General features: G+C 39.7%; 1 protein-coding gene across 3 annotated transcripts in view; it reads left to right on the forward strand.

Moving 5' to 3' along the window:
* The window catches only part of thada (THADA, armadillo repeat containing), a 107,800-nt gene extending 90,990 nt beyond the window's left edge, over positions 1–16,810 (forward strand). For all 3 annotated transcript variants that reach the window (XM_023328038.1, XM_023328037.1, XM_023328036.1), the window contains 5 exons: positions 2,799–2,871; positions 3,323–3,473; positions 3,565–3,687; positions 13,779–13,954; positions 15,713–16,810. In XM_023328038.1, the coding sequence (XP_023183806.1) occupies positions 2,799–2,871; positions 3,323–3,473; positions 3,565–3,687; positions 13,779–13,954; positions 15,713–16,036 (847 nt within the window). In that variant the 3' untranslated portion in view covers positions 16,037–16,810. The remainder of the gene's footprint in view (positions 1–2,798; positions 2,872–3,322; positions 3,474–3,564; positions 3,688–13,778; positions 13,955–15,712) is intronic.
* Positions 16,811–17,025: the final 215 nt, after the last annotated feature.

Below are 17,025 nucleotides of genomic sequence, written 5' to 3' on the forward strand. Positions count from 1 at the left end.
ATCTTTTAAGTGTCTCTAAGAACAGTTTGCAAAGTCGTGTGAGAAAAGAGATTTTAATAAATCTTTGCAGTTTAAACAATATGACCTGCAGGTAAACAGAGAAACCTGAAGCTTATGAAATTTCGGAGTCAATAATTTAGGCTTAATGGATAAATAAATAAATCAGAATATCATCAGCATAACAGAAATTTTATGCTTTCTAAAAGTTTACAGAGTGAAATTACACAAAAATAAATAAATAAAAGGGTAACAAGTACAGAACCCTGTGGAACTACTGTACATTTCTCACTCTTTACAATCTTATCACTGTAAGTATCAAATGCAGCCCTGAAATGTATCAAGACAAGTAAAGCACAACTCTGTTACATGATCCCAAGACAATATAATTTGTAACTCTCAGTTTTGGGAATCATGTGCAGTCATGAGGTCTGAGGCAGAACTATAAATATTATGAAAGATTGGATACTTCTATGTTATCTAGATATTCATCAAATCGAAAATAGAGCTATTGGTTAAAGAAAAACTGCTGTAAATCGGTTTATATATTTTCAAAAGAGAGGTTGGTAGTGCTATGAAGCTGTACTATCTTGTAATTCAGATTAATTCAGATTAGTAGGGAAAATACAGCGTAAACTAAAATCAGGTTTTAAATTAATAAACTTGAAACCCCTGGAAACAGGAAGCAATGTCAGACTTTCTACTTTATTGAAACAAAGCAATCAAACTACTGACAGTTAAAGGAATACAATCAATCAATTAAGTTTATTTGTATAGCACATTTCAGCAGGAATGCAGTTCAAAGAGCCTGACCTGATAAAAACAACATTTTTATAAAGAAAATTTAAAAGAAATCACCATGCAGTGAACAATCGAAGAAGCATTACATTTTGATGAGTGAATTACACATCAGATATGTTGGTCCGTGTTTCTCTGAACAGGTTTTTAGTTTTTATTTAAAGGAATTCAGTGTTTCAGCTGTTTTGCAGTTTTCTAGCTGGCTCAACAGGGCTCTGTTGGCATAAAGAGAAACATGGGACATAGCAGGTCCTTTCCTTATTTTAAGTTACTGTCAAAACAGCATCAAAGCTGTCCATTCTCAACTTTTAGCTCTGATGGATGACAGTATATCTGCTGGTACCTGTTGGGCTTTCAGTGTGAGAATCCATGCAGGAGGGGACACACAGGGTCACTGGCTGCACCTGGGCACCACTTCGCTTCTCTCTGGGGTTTATGTGCTTGCTTGGCAGCAGTTCTGTAGTTGCCCTACTGTCCCTCCAGCCACAGAGCGGGCATTTGCAAAATAAAATCCAAGGCGTGGAAATGTTTCTGTGGATGAAAGCTGATATTTATGCTCTCAAAGGCCTTCATCTGCACCATTATCCTGCTGTAAGACTAATCACACCTGCCTGGCATGAGGCCGTGTTTTTGTCAGTTTATGAAAGAGTCGTGAGTCATGAGTCCTCTGTCTTTTACCGCAAACTCATTTGGCACTTGGTGTTCCAGTTCATGTGTCTGTGCTCAGACGGTAAGCCCTTGGACGTCCACTGGCAGACACACACGCACACACCTTTTCTTGACAAGCCAGGGCTGTACTTTTCTCACCCCGGACAAGAGAATACAGGCTTGAATAAGGATTGGATTACAAAGCCTTGTGAAGCCTTTTCCTGGCCACAATCTCTGCACACAGGGATCTACTTTCCCTTCAGCGCAGCCCCTGGGTTATGATTAGAGCTCAGGAGAGATGGGATTGGGTTGCCGGTTGTCCTTGTCTGCCATGTGATTAAATGGCACTCGGGGTATTGTGACTCAAAATATCGTGGTGAGTACTAGCACACTTCTTTTGTGTACAGTAAGGCAAGAAAGTGGAGGTATTAGTGTGTGAAGGATGGCAGGAAGCCCTAATTGGACCCTATGACCTTTATTTGTGAATGTTATTTCTTAAATATTACTTCAAACTGATTTGAAGTAATAGAATCAGGGCATTTTCTGAGTAATTGTTTTGTATTGTATTGAACTAGACCATCATGTCTTAATTACTACTAAACTGTTCAGAGAAAAGAATTCACTACATAGTGATTTATTATGACATACTTGTAGTCTGTTACTTGATTCATCAATGTAAGATCAACGGAGAAATATATCACATTATCATCAGCATAACAACAAACCCTTTTTAAAAGTTTTACAGAGTGAAATTATATCAAAAGAAAAAGGGTAACAAGTACAAAACCCTGTGGAACGCCATTTCTCACTCTTACTTTATTGTCATTGCACAAAGACACAACAATGAATTTGGCAACAAAATGTTGTTGCTTGGTTACCAGAGCACACAGAAAGAAAATACTGAAAAACTACAAGTGTGACTAAAAATACATACACATATATACAATTGTTACTGGTGCAGACAAAAAATAATAATAAAAATGTAGGTATTTTAATATATTTAATTAAAAGTCCTGACTTTGAAAAATGTTTACAAGTCGAATCATTTGATTTTAAATCTATTGTTCATAAAAAGCCAACCACTGATGATGTAAGGCAAGTGAGTCCAAGGTATAAAAAATAAATATACTTATTAAATAAATAAGTATATTTAACTGAGAAAAAAACAAAACTTAGGCTTACTAAGTATTTTGATCTTGGTAAATTTGGTCCGACATGTAAAAAGTTTGGCCACCACTGAGTTAGGGAGTTCCGTTTACTGAGTAGAAATTAAAGTATCTTATTAAAATGAATAAAAATAAAGCAGCAGAGCTGAGATTTGATGATTATATGAGATGTTTGATGTTCTGTTTCAGTGTGGAGCTCCTCTGTGCTGCAGTAACACTGGCCTCCCAGCTGGTGGTGGCGCTGGTGAGCTCTGATCATCAGGTAAAAAACTCAGAGATGTAATTCCTAAACATGTGATATTTAACTGCTGCATTTATTTACCATCTGCCTTTTCATCCAACCTCCAGTTTATGCATCCAACCTCCTCTCTGTTCATCCAACCACATGTCATCCAACCATTCGAATATTCATCCAACCACCTGTCTATGCATCCAACCATTTCTCTGTTCATCCAACCTTTTGTCTATTCATCCAACCATTTCTCTGTTCATCCAACCTTTTGTCTATTCATCCAACAATTTCTCTATTCATCCAACCTCTTGTGTATTCATCCAACCACCTGTTCATTCATCCAACCATTCCTCTGTTCATCCAACCACTCGTTTCTTCATCCAACCATTCGTCTTCAACTTTTAGCTGCTGAATTTATTTCTTAAACTCAACAGCCAGGTTGTTTTTCTGCGTCCATATTCATGTTTGTTTTTAAATGTAGGATCCGGGTGCAGTGGCGTGTTTCGCCCAGTGGGGGGCTCTGGTGTGCTCCTGCTCTGCTGAAGAGCAGCCGGTGGAGGTGAAGCTGATGGTCGCCAAGGTGCTGGTCACCTGTTCGTCCACGCTGATGACCAACCCTCAGCTGCCACTGGGTGAGTCTGGGCCAGAGCAGCAGAACAGAACCCGGTTCTTCCTTCCGGGTCTAGAACTTCACAGTGTTTGGGTTTCCTGTCCTGCTATTAGGTTTTGCTACTACCGTGTCGCTGTGGAGCAGTCTGTTCACGCTGCTGCAGGACGAAGACCAGGAAGTGAGAGACGATGCCTCCGACTTCACCTGCTATGTGCCAGCTCACCTGCTCAGCTCAGGTAAACTCCTATGCTGGCTTTCATGCTGCTGGCCACAACTTCAAAATAAGACTTCCTGTCTCAAGAGATTCAGTTTTATAAACTGGGAAATTAAAAAAATATTTGTTTGCTTTTTGTCAACTGAAAATACGGTTTATGGAAGAAAATTTTCAATGTAATTAAATACAGTTTAGAGATGTAAATATGATGCAGCCTGATGACATCACTGATATGCTAATGAATGCATGACATCATCACCAAGTTTAAACATGAGCAGGAAGATCTATTCATCCAACCAACCACTTATCCAGTCATCCAACCACTTATCCATTCATCCAACCATTCATCTATGTATCAAACCATTCATCTATGCATGTATGTAAATGTAAAAACACTCATCTGTATAGACAGACATAAATATATCCTGGTGTTAAAAAGTTTGACATCATTTCCTGCTCAGGGTTGGGGCGCATTCCTGGAAGGAAGGGCTCTAATTCTGGTTTAGCAGTTTGGAAGTGCGAGTGTGTGTTTGTGTGGTTATGTGTCATTCTGTTTGGAACGTATGAGGCCTGTTTACTGAAGAACTGTGTAATGTGACCCAGTGGAGCTCGCTGACAGACACATTAATGCCAGTTTTAGCCTCTCAGATGCTCCATGAGGGGACTGACACCCTGACTGCTGTTCAGACTCATAAACAGCCTTCGTGCTGCTTCCTGGCCTCATTTGGCTGCTTTCCTTCACTTCTCCAGGTCCCCTGCAGAATCACACCCTCTTTGAGTCTTTGCACCACTGGATGTTATCACTTAGCATGCCATGAAACTGCAAAATGAAAAATAACTGCAGGGTTGTTATCACAAAGGCCACAAAGGAAATACAGTATTTGTTGCTTTTTTCTCTCCATGAATTTCCTGTTTGTACCCTATTCAAATGTAGTTTCACAGTTGATCAGAGGGGTCCAAAGTGTGGTTCAGGGGCCTTTTGTGGCCCATGGAATAATTTTGTGCGGCCTCCGACTGCATGTTTTTGAGAATTTATTTTAGATTTTTTAAATCTAACTTGAAAAATCTGTTACAAACTGCTCAGATATGTAATCAGTGACTGCATGAGTGTGTGTGGGCGTGCGGGTGTGTGTGTGTGTGTGTGTGTGCGTGTGTGTGTGTGTGTGTGTGTGTGTGTGTGTGTGTGTGTGTGTGTGTGTGTGTGTGTGTGTGTGTGTGTTTGTCTGTGTAGTGTGAAAGTAATTTGTAGTGTCATATTTTCTTTGTAACCTGTCAAGAGATTGCAGATATGAAGTAGATTAATCTCGTACAGACCACCAAATGTTAATATTTAAGTTTGAGCTGTATATTGTGCCTTTTAATATAGTTTGTTATTATTATTATTGTCTTTATTATTTTTAGTTAAAAAATGGTGCATATTTTACTGACCTGCACAAACATTTAAAAGAAGAAATCTTGAAGATGGACAACGTTGTCTTCTTATTGCTGAGACAATTGACCCCAAAATGTCCAAAATTATAAAAAGTTTGAGATTTTTTAAATATTTCAAATCTATTTATAGGTGTTTTCTACAAAAGTCTGACTGCTTTGTTTATTTTTTATTAAAGTATTCCATGCTTGGGGTTAAACCAGCGGTTGCATTAACCAAATATTTTTCGTCTCTCACCTTTTTTTAAAGTGGTGATGGAAAAATCTGAAGGCCGTCTGTCATTTCCACAGATTATAATTCACACACCCGACATTTTCAGCTTTGTATCGCAGAGGTAACTACATAAATCAGTAAATAAAATTCTCTCCAGAGAATTGGACTCCGAACTGCATTAATTTCGTTATCCAGTTGCTGACGATGCGCTGAGTTTTGGGCAGGATGCCTGGAGCCCGTCTGGTGCAGAAGGAGAACGTGTTGCCGTATTTCATCTGATTTGAGGGTTTGGGAAATCAGAAAACTCTTCGCTTAGAGAATCTTGCCGACTTTCGATGGCTTCAAATGGAGAAATGTTCCCTGATTTCAAAACTTTGACTGAAGTGGCAGCAGAGCGCAGATTCATCCTCCAGAATCCTGACGTATTGGATTAGACACAATCGTGTTTGCAATCCAGGTTCATTCAGTCCACAGCAGGGGAATTATTCATAATTTAAATGCAGTTGTATTATATATATAATATTGTATAATATTTAGTTATTGTGGACACAGTCTATGGTTTTTGTCTCTGCGGAGAAAACACATATTCATCTTATTGATGTTTGACTCTGTGATGTGGATTCTCAGTTTATCATAATAATTAAATTGAACAAAAATTTATTGCAACTGAATATTTTATTTTTATCATTTTAAAAGTTTACCAGTAAAAATAGATTATGGCGGGATGTTTGTTTTTTTTTTTGACGCAGTCAGTCAAAACGACTGACAACGAAAAAGTCTAGAGTAATCTTCACTGTAAAAAAAAAAGTCTCTAATTTACCAGCAGCTCTGGTATTTTTCAACTTTACGGTACAGAATTTTACAGTATTTTCACGGTAAAATTGGAGCTGCCTGTATTTTACTGTAGAGACTTTTTTTGTTTTGTTATTTCAGAAGTGAGTCATTATTTCTACTTCTTATATATTGTTGACTAAATGAAATGTTAGTTTTAAATTAAGGGTTAAATGTTGTTTTTACCTTAAAAATCAGAGCCTGCTTCAGTCAGGAATGCAGTTTAATGTTTCTGGAAGTGTTTTTATTTACGTTGCGTGTGTTCTATATAAATGAGACCAAACAGGGTGAAGATAAGCCATTATCAGCTGAAAATCAGGTAGAAACCGAGGTCAGCACCATGACTGGGATGGAAAGGTTTCCTTTCTGTACAACATGAAGAAAACACAATGGACATAATTACAGAGCGGCTCGTCCTCCTCCGTCCATTCATATTCACGGCTCCTGTGGAAAACACTATTATTTCTTTGTGGAAGGCAAAGTTTCACGTTACATTATGAGGAAGAAAACTGAATCTACATTTTGATCGTGCTGTTCCACCTTGGAGCTCTACAGTGAAAAACTAAAGGGAAAAATTGCGCTATTATGTTTTATGACTGTAATACTGAAGTCGTTTCAGCTCATTCTGTCTCTTTTTCCGCCTCAGGCGAAGCTTTACATGGAGGGGTGTGTTTGTGTGTGTGTGTGTGTGTGTGTCGGGTTTATGACCCGCCGTTGCTGAGTCAAGTATCCGAGGCGTTAGCTGTTTCAGACGGCGGTGGCAACGCCTGGTCCTTTGATATGGATGACTGGGAAAACTATGGTTAAGAAAAACCTGTTTAGCAGCGTGAATTAATCCATAAACAAGCTCAGAAAATACCAAATAAAAGTCAAACAATTATACACAAATGGTTATAAGGAAAAGAAATTAAATAGTTTGAATTTTAACCCCAAAAACCGAAGATTGCAGACATGTAAAACTTTCTTGTGAGGACGTTTTTGTACAGCGGATGTTTTGTTCTGGACAGGAAGAAAAAATCTAATTTAACCCCTTAAGGTTCCCATCACCCACCACACTCTTTCATTACTTCTGAAATGAAGCTCCACCAGCTGGATTAGCCCATAAGAAAATAGCGGTTCATTGATTTTTTTTTAGTCGATCAGCGATCTTTTAAAATGCCTGACTTGCCCATTTCAGTTTTGGAAGATACTGATTAGTTTTTCAGCATTAATACACACAAAAAAAATCAATTTGAATACCTTTAGTTACATTGATTACTGCAACAGTGTCTTCACTGGCCTCCCTGAAAACCTAATCCTCCAGCTGCAGCTGATCCAGAACGCTACTGCCGGCAACCTGACTAAAACCAGGAACACTGTAAAAACACAAAATCTTACCAAGCAATTTGGGTCTAGTTTCCAGTCCAAATATCTTATTACACTTGAAATAAGGCAAAACTAACTAAAAAGTAACTTGTTAGAAAAATATAGAGACTTGTTCTAAGTGAATATTTCCTTAATATTGATGAAAAAGTTCTTGTTCTATTGCCAGATAAATTAACTTACAACATGGGAAAATATTATTAAAAGTTAAATAATCTGCCAATGAAAGTAGTTCTTTTTCATAAATATTAAGGAATTATTTACTTAAAACAAGTTTCTATGTTTTATGTAAAAGTTACTTGTAAGTTTGTTTTCCTTATTGCAAGTGTTCTAAGATATTTGAACTAGAAACTAGACCAAAGTTCTTGGTAAGATTTAGTGTTTTTGCAGTGCATGTGCATGCCCTCCAAGGGGTGGCCATGGTAAAGGCTAGTTAGCATGGTCACTGATGACGGCGGATAAGCGGTTTTCCTGTAATTGTACGTTGTTTTTCCATCATTAGCACATTTAGCAGCATGTACACAAAGTTGATTGACAACGCTAAGACCTGCCTCCTGGCTCTGATTGGTTGTTTTTGGTGCATTTCTTCAGACAGCTATTGTTGCACTAGGATTATCATTCATAGATTATTTGACTTATAAGAAACTGTCGTGACATGGAGACAGTTTTAACAAATATATTAAAACATTTTTAAATAAAAATGATCTACTACAGCTTTAATTTTCTAGAATCATTAGCTTACTGTTTGCATAACATTCATCTCTGGTGTTCATGCATTGTGCTGACAAACCAGCTTCAGTGAGCCGTGAACAAACAAACCCTCAAAGTGACCTACTTTGATTACCGTAACGGTGCAGCACAAAGTGCCATTCATGCTTTTTTTCCCGGCAACATTCATTTAATCTTGATGACACAGATTATTAACCTGACACAACGGAGGGCCGCTCATTAAGCAGAGCCAGTCTTTTATTAACACGACGCTCTCTCAGCCGCTAAACTACAGTTTGTGTCATCTGAGCAGAGTTAAAAAGCAACGACACAATAAGCAGAGATTTGTGGCCTCAGTCTTTACATTTGGATCAAATTAACTGTAATCTGAGGTGTACAGAGACGTGGTGTTTGTGCAAATTGCACCATGTTTCACTTGTTAGAAGCCAATGAGATTTTCATTTCTCAGCTGAAATAAAGTCACATGTTTGGTACAGTAATGACTAGTTTGCTGCAGTGTTTGTTTGATCCTGAAAGTAGCTAAATTTCTACTACAATTGCCTGTAAAATGTTGTCTCTAATGTCGAAGAAACATGATTTCACAATTGCAGTGTTTCCATTAAATAAGAAACGCAATTAAAATCACACATGAATAAGTTTGTTCACAAGATAAGATGTCAAAACACATGCAGCGCCATCGTCTTCCAACTACTTCCTGTTGTCTTCTTTGTGGTTTCTGCCAGTAGTAACATCCAGCTGTTGGTCATGTGCCTCTAAAAAAAGTATTTCGATTGCAATTCAGTTCTCAAATTAGGAATTTTTTTTCAGTTTATTTAAGGAAAAACACACAAATATAGTGCTGTGGTGTTTTTTTGTTTATCTTGTTAATATGTTATAAACACTGCAAAAACACAAAGTCATGCCAAGTATTTTTGTCTAGTTTCTAGTGAAAATATCTTGGTAGGCTTGAAATAAGACAAAACTAACTTACTAGTAACTTTTAACCAAGATATAGGAATTTGTTTATGTAAAAACATCCTTAATGTTGATGAAAAATCATTAGCTCCACTATAACACAGGAAAACGTCTTAAATAATTTACCAGTGGAACTAGAACTTTTTCATCATTAGGGAATTATTTACTTAAAACAAGCTCTTATATCTTGCTGAAAAGTTACTTGTAAGTTAGTTTTGTCATTTTTATAGTGTAATAAGATATTTGCACTAGAAACTGGACCAAAGTCCTTGGCAGGACTTTACATGTTTGCAGTGAAAGCATTTCTAGAGACCAATAAGCTTTGTTCAAATTCTTTCTAAGATTTTAATAATATAATTCAAATAAAAAAACACAAAAACACCTAAATGTCAGGAGTTTGATATACCCCGTTAAGATACAAATATAATTTTATTCACTGATTCTTTCAACGCTTTCCTTCCCTCATTTAAGCTCCTAACACAGAAGATGTAACTTTGGGTTTCCAGAACCGGATCCTTGATGTGTAAATCGTCTCTGTTAGTGGTGAACGACTGCAGATCATGGTGAGTTTTTGGTCTGCAGGCCGTCGGCCTCCTGCTGAGTCGGCCTTTTACTTTTATGTGATCCTTTCACCTCAGACTGAGATTGATGCTTAAACGCTGCAAATCAGGAGCTTCCAGGATATTCCCAGACCGTCACTTTTATGCTAATGCTCGCCACCCCAGCAGCTTTAGCACTTTGTGTTGCCATGTTTCCTGTTGCTGTTGTTGCCCTTGGTCTCTGGCCTACTCCGTCCTCCCCCAACATCTAGCAGAGGAAGTCGGGGTTGTAAAGTGCGTGTTTTTATTTCACACCTCTTTCTCTATCTCACACCTCTGCTTCCTGGAGTCTCGGCTCCAGCTCAGCGTCTGCAGCGCCGCTCAGGGTGCGACGGCTCGTTTGAAGAAGAAAGACTGCTGCTCTCACCTTTTCTGAAGGAGGAGATGATGCTGTGTGTTTCTGTGTCGAGAGGCGAAAGCAGAGTTTGTTCTGCACTGCAAAACACAAAACCTGCTATTTTTAATCGAGTTTCTACTGCAAATATCTTAAGACACTTGAAATAATACAACAAAACTAACTTACAAGTAACTTTTTTTATGTGGTTATTCTTTTATATTTGGTCCAGTGCAAATATTTTAGTGGCCTGGAAATAAGATTAACTAAGTTATAAGTAACTTTTCATCAAGATTAAGGGTTAGAGTTCGATCCATCCATCCGTCCATCCATCCATCCATTCATCCATCCATCCATCCATCCATCCGTCCGTCCGTCCGTCCGTCCGTCCATCCAATTTGTGACTGTTTCTGATTATAATCCAGCATATAATATAATCTAAGATTCACATTTTAAACTTGGACACATTAATCCACAAACCAGCTGGAGGTTGCCGTTAATGAAACACCAAAACTGTAAAAACCTCATAAAACCTCAACCAGTCGGTGACTCTACCTCTCCCAGAATCCCTCCATTCATCCACCAACTGATCTGATCGAAGCAGAATCTCCACCGGACACACATACACACACACACACACACCCCTGCACACACACACGCACACGCCGCCAGCCGAGGGAAAGACTATCCCCTTGAGAAAGGAGGCATTTGGCTGCAGGAGGGAGAATCAAGTCAAGCGATGTGTGAAACCTTTGTTGGGAAGATGATAAACGGCATGCAGCTAAAATTTCCTGTTTTATCCCTGAACGTTGGGGAAGGCGAGGAGCGCTGAGGCCGAACTTCAGAGGCAGGGCTTCTGGGGAAAGAAAGGAATTTGTCACTCAGGCTCCTAAACTCTTAAATCTCCTCTAATACTCTACAATCAACGAGCCGTAGCGCGGCTTTCCCTCCGCGCTCAGACTTCAGGCTCTGCTCCGATTTTACGCCCCCTCTGCGGAGATGAAAAGCTCTCTGGGCTCGCCGCCCCGGACCTGTTTGTGTGTTTTTAACCGTTAGTGTGCCGGTGGCGAGGGCGGAGGATCGTACACATCCACCTCACCCCAATTCCCACAGTGCTAGTGTTTTGGCTAGTGGCTCCCAAAGCCTTTTGAAGTCTGTGGTATCATCAGGGTGACAGCTGTGGTGAGAGAGGCCGTGGCGGGAGAACACGCACACACACCCGCACATGCACGCCTACACACACACATGAGCGAGCTGCTTCGTTTCTCTGCTTGCTTCTGTTTCCTCTCCTCACACTCCCGTCTTTAGATATATATGTATCAATATGACCGCTCAGTCTTTAAAAGCCTTTTCATTTAAAGCTCATCTATTATGCAAAATTCACTTTTTGTATGTTTTTATATTTCCATAAGGGTCTCTACTGCTTCTAAAAACAGCTGAAGGACTTTAAAAAAACACGTAGCTTCTTTTGGCAAGTTTATATTTTTGGGTGTCTGGAAAACAAGCCATTTAAAAAATCTCCTGATTGTTAATCCACATTCAACTGCTGCGTAGCAGCAAAAGCGGAGCTGGTCAGCTGGTTTTACTGCTGTATGCACTGTACAATGGCTGCTGGTAAAGACAAGTGTTTTGTTGTGGTCTTGTCATCCAGAAACCATTTGTTGGTTGTGCAACAAACTTGTTGGTTGTGCAGGAGGCTCTACTTCTGCTTTTCAGAGATGTACGGTTGTATAATTGCGTCTGTTTGCAGCCATTTTCACGTCAGTGTAAACGTTGAGTTTGGGGGCGTGGCCAGCAGCAGATTATTTGGATTTTAAGTGACAAGATAGCCTGGAACAGCCTATAGACAGACCTGAGCAGACTAAAATCTCATTATCTAGGAATGATTTTGTACAAAAATGTAATGAAAATGTTTTGTGTAGCTCATAGATGTATAGCAACCTGTCCAAGGAAGCATAATAGGTCACCTTTAACACATTTTGTTAATTTAAGCTAATTCATCAAGCATTTCCTGGCGGAACATCTGAAAAATAGTCTGAACAAATCACTGTGATTACCTCAGATTGTAGAATCCAAGAACCTCGGTTCGGTTGAAGTGAACTCTGGCACGGTCCGCATGCATGTGGACCAGAGACCGCTCCAAACGCAGAAATTGATGATCTGAAACATTTGTGACAAATCAGTAGAAATCTGTAAGAAAGCGTCTTCACAAACTCGTAGGCAAAGCCTCAATCCTGGAGATGATCTGCACGCCACTGCAGAGTATTTCTGAATCGTCTCACACACACCCCTCATGATGGCTGGTTATATGAGTTATAGTTCTGTTTCTCGGAAGGCCGTCCAGGCCCTAAAGAAAACACGCATGCACATTAACGCCACGTTTGGATCGCAGAGTCAGCCCTGCTTGACTCACAGTGAGAACAAGTCCCAGTTTTATGCCTCGTCTTCTTCTGCTGCGTCCATCGGAGTGTAATGGCTGTCTTGCAGTGATGTAGAAGTGTGTTTAGCCTCGTTAGGTTCAGATTGGACTCATTACGTCGGCTGCTCTTTGTATTTCCCTGCAGGTTTCTGTCAAGGTCCCCCAGACATTCTCTGATTACAGTTTATTTATTAACCAGCAAACATTAGAACTGGGTTTCTATATCCTGGTTCTCGGAACCCGCCGCCCTGCGTGTTTTACATGTTTCTCCACTTAAAACACGCCTGATTCATATGAATGGATCATTAACAGGCTGGTGCTGAACTTCATTGCCTGCTGAGGATTTAACTCAATCATCTGAATGAGCCACACAACCACACTCTAAATAAGGTTCAAGTGGAATAATACACAGAGAAAAGGTACGTCTGGGATTGCTGGTGGTATTGGAAATGAAAAGCAAAGATCTAGAAAATCTTTGCTTTTCTAAAGATTTTCTAGCTGCTGGTCGGTCGACACGACGTAGCCAAATGTAGGAATTACGACGGCTAACAGGTGAAGTGATGAACATTGACTATTGGGATGGCTTCTTTTCTAGTCGGTCATGTTGGTTTACTCTGATCTCAGGTTTGATCTCGATGTTTTGCGGGATTTTCCGTCTGACATCTGAACGTTGGTGGTCTTTGTATGGTCTTCAGGATGCCTTTCCTTTAAGCATGGTTAGTTTGCTTTAATCAAACTCTAGTTCGTTTGCCAAGAAAGTCTGGTTTGTTTGGAGATGTGTGAACGCGCAATCAAACTAATCCGGACAGAAAAAAGTGAACTCTGTTCCGCCTAAAAACCTCGGTCTCGGATCGGTTGAAGTGAACTCTGGTGTGGATCAAATGACACAGTGAAGTGTGAAAGCGAACTGCAGCAGCTGAAAATGTGACAAATGTTGCCATTTTGGTCCCCAATGGAGCTGAGTCTACCAGACCATAAGCTGGGAAAATACCTTAAAAATGTTCCATTTGAACCAGGCATTAAACTGGTTCCATCTGAGGTATTAACTTCTGTTCTAACTGGTTCTGGTGGAAAGATATCAGAACTCAAGCATTCAAATAGGTTTGGGGCTTGTTGATCTTTCTTCTTTCAATCAAAAACATCCAGTAAATGATTTTGAGTGTGTAAAAACTAAACATTTTCTAATTTCACAGCGTCTTCAGCTACGTCTGAGGTGCTGTAAACCCGTTTGTTTTGTCCTCAGATGTTGCCGGCGTGTCCGTTTGTCCGCCAGCAGCCTTGGACCTGGGTGTGGGGCTCCTGTGTGGGATGTTTGACCTGTGGGGGCAGCTGGGAGCCGGGCTCCTCGCTCTCACCCAGTGGCTGATGGGAGAGGAGGATGGCAGCGATGAAGACGAGGCAGAGGAAGCTTCCTGTCTGGTGAGACCTTTGGTTTCTTGGTGACCTTTCTGGTTTTTTGACAACAAAAAAAAATTTGTCTGGACAATAAATCAATAACAATATTTAATGTGATAGATATGTGATCAATATCAATTGATAATACATATGATAGAATTTTTAATATTCAAAAAATAGAATATTACCTGAACTTTAACCGCTCAACCTCTGGCAGCCAACTGGTGGAATCAGCTAACTCACTCATTCCTTTGTTGCCTAGCAACTCACTCTTTCTATGGTTACCTAGCAACAACCTTGCGGAGCAGAGGTTTCATGCTCCGCACTTTTTAGCAGTAGTGAGGCAGTTTGCCTCATAACTGCTAAAAAATAAAAAAAACGACATGAAGTGAAGACTAGATAAAACAGGAAATGTCACACTACCAGTTTGGTAGAATTTTAAATATTTATAACAAAAAACCAATTAATAATTATCGATATTGACTGATATGAAATGCTTATGTTGTGATAAGCCATGTTTATCGCTGATCACAACATGTTTCTGTCTTATTATTATTATTATCCAGGCCTTTGGAAATAATACCTGGTTCCATCAGATATGGTGTTTTGTTGACGTGAAATTAAGCTGGTTAAATATGTTTAAAAAGGAGAAAATCAAGGTTTTCCAGCTTGCTGCTCCTGTTTTGTTCTGCTCACATTAGCAGACTAAACAGTCTTGGTGTTGTTAGTCACCAAGGCTTCTGCTCTCCACGAATAACAAACCGTCGCTTATTTGGGCTTTTCACAAAGATAGAAGTCAAGGTCAAAGATGTTTAAATGTACAATCATAATAAAAAGAAAGTACACCCTGTTTTCATTTGAAGGCTTTACATAACAGGACAGAATAAAGATTATCTGGGGTTTTTTTTCAAGATCCTAAAATCTAAATTCAACCAAAAGTTTCTACACTGTTATTATTTACTTAACTATAATAAAATAAGTGTAGATAATTATCAGTGTGACCATTTCTATAAAAGCTGGACCAGATCTCAGGTTTGTGTTTACGCAACGCAATAAACTCGCAGCAGTTTGGGATTTTATAAGGCCTCAGAAATATTATTCCCAAATGAAACACATCTAAAGCCAGGCTAAGCTATGCTAAAACAACTTTTTTCTTCTGGTTAATATTATGACGTTTTTGATGTACAACGTTATTCTCATATTGCAACGTTTTCTGGTCATATTAGAACTTTATTCTAGTAATATTACAACTTTAATCTTGTATTATGACTTTTTTCTTATTTTTTTTCTTCGCAGGTTAATGTTATGACTTTTCTTGTAATACAACGTTTGTCTGGTACCATTAGAACTTTATTCTTGTATTATTATAAATTTATTCTGGTTGTTTTATGACACTATTTTGGATATTATTATGTCTGTATTCTCATAATATTATATATTTTTGTCTTATCTGAGTACTGCAACTTTATGACCTATTTCTCGTATTACGAACTTATTTTGTTGATGTCTTCATTCTGGTAACATTACAGTTTATTTATTTATTTTACTTTATTGGCGTACGACTATTATTTTTTATAATATTATGACTTTATTCTCGTAATATGACTTTTTTTGTCGTACAACTTTGTCCTGGTAATATTATGAGTTTTTATTTCTTCTTAGCCGGGCTCTGATCTTCATCGTCGTTAAATCAACTCCGCCTTAAATCAGGCAGTGAATTAAATCTGTAATCCGGTTGTGAAGTCCGGTCCGGTTAACTCTGGTCCGTTCTGCTGTGACCAGGATGAAGAGGACTTCCTGTTTGAGAAGGGCGAGCTGAACCTTTGGGCCGAGCCGCTGCAGTGGGTGCAGCTGCTGCACCGACACCTCTGCTCCCTCCTGGCACGTTTGGGTCAGAACCAGGCTGTGGATCTGGACCAGCTGGGTCAGATCCAGACGCAGGCTCGGGCCAAACTCCTCGCCTCCCAGCAGGCTCTGGACCGCCTGCCTGAGCTGCCGCAGTTCTGCTGCGCCGTGGAGCACGCCCGGCTGACGCTGCGGCGCCGCAGGGCGGAGCTGGTTCTGGATCTGCTGCACGGGTTCCAGGCAACGGGTTCAGGACTGTAAGAATTTAGACTATTTTTTACATTTTTAACCTGTTTCTGCTGGATTTATGTTTTATACCATCAAACAAGGTGTTTTATTTATGTCTTATTAAAATCTGATTTTTAATTAATTTGTTCCTTTTCTTGAGATGAACCTGGATCTTTTCTAAAGAATTAAAAATTTACCAACATGTGATTCCAGCCCCCTGTTAAGCTGATACCTCTAAATAAAACCCAGTAAAACTAATTGCCCGATTACACTCTGATCCCCAAACTGAACTCTAAAATATAAGATATTAAACTTCTTCACTTGTTTACTGTAAATTCAATGTTTTTCTGCTCAGGTTACTTTCAAGTAGCTAAAAATAACATGGCACACTAAAATACCACTCAAAATTCTAATTATATTTTTTTTGTTAGCTGCTCCTGTAAGGTTAAAATCAGTAACCATGGTAACATCAGTATGATGTAGGCTAATTACAAATGATGCTAAAGCTAACCAGTATTTTACATACATACTGGTAGAGCAGCTCAGGAATGATGAAGCATCTGGTGTTGGGATAAGGGGGCCTCAAGTGAAAAACGCTCAGGGCCCCAAAAAGTCTTTGGCCGGCCCTGAAGCGAAGCGGGCCAACACGTCACCAGCGTTCACGCTCCTCCAGCATGTTTGTACGAAGGGAGGCTGAATTTACAGCAGCGCTCTTCCGTCTAGTTTCACTGCTTATGTAATTAAGAGTCAGGAACAATGGACGCCTGTCCGTCTCTCTGTCTGTCTCTGCTGTCCGTCTCTCTGCTGTCCGTCTCTCTGCTGTCCGTCTCTCTGCAGCCTGTCTCTCTGTCTGTCTCTCTCCTGTCCGTCTCTCTGCAGCCTGTCTCTCTGTCTGTCTCTCTCCTGTCCGTCTCTCTGCTGTCCGTCTCTCTGCTGCCCGTCTCTCTGCAGCCTGTCTCTCTGTCTGTCTCTCTCCTGTCCGTCTCTCTGCAGCCTGTCTCTCTGTCTGTCTCTCTCCTGTC

This window comes from Xiphophorus maculatus, chromosome 22, assembly GCF_002775205.1.
Source record: "Xiphophorus maculatus strain JP 163 A chromosome 22, X_maculatus-5.0-male, whole genome shotgun sequence".
NCBI lineage: Eukaryota > Metazoa > Chordata > Actinopteri > Cyprinodontiformes > Poeciliidae > Xiphophorus > Xiphophorus maculatus.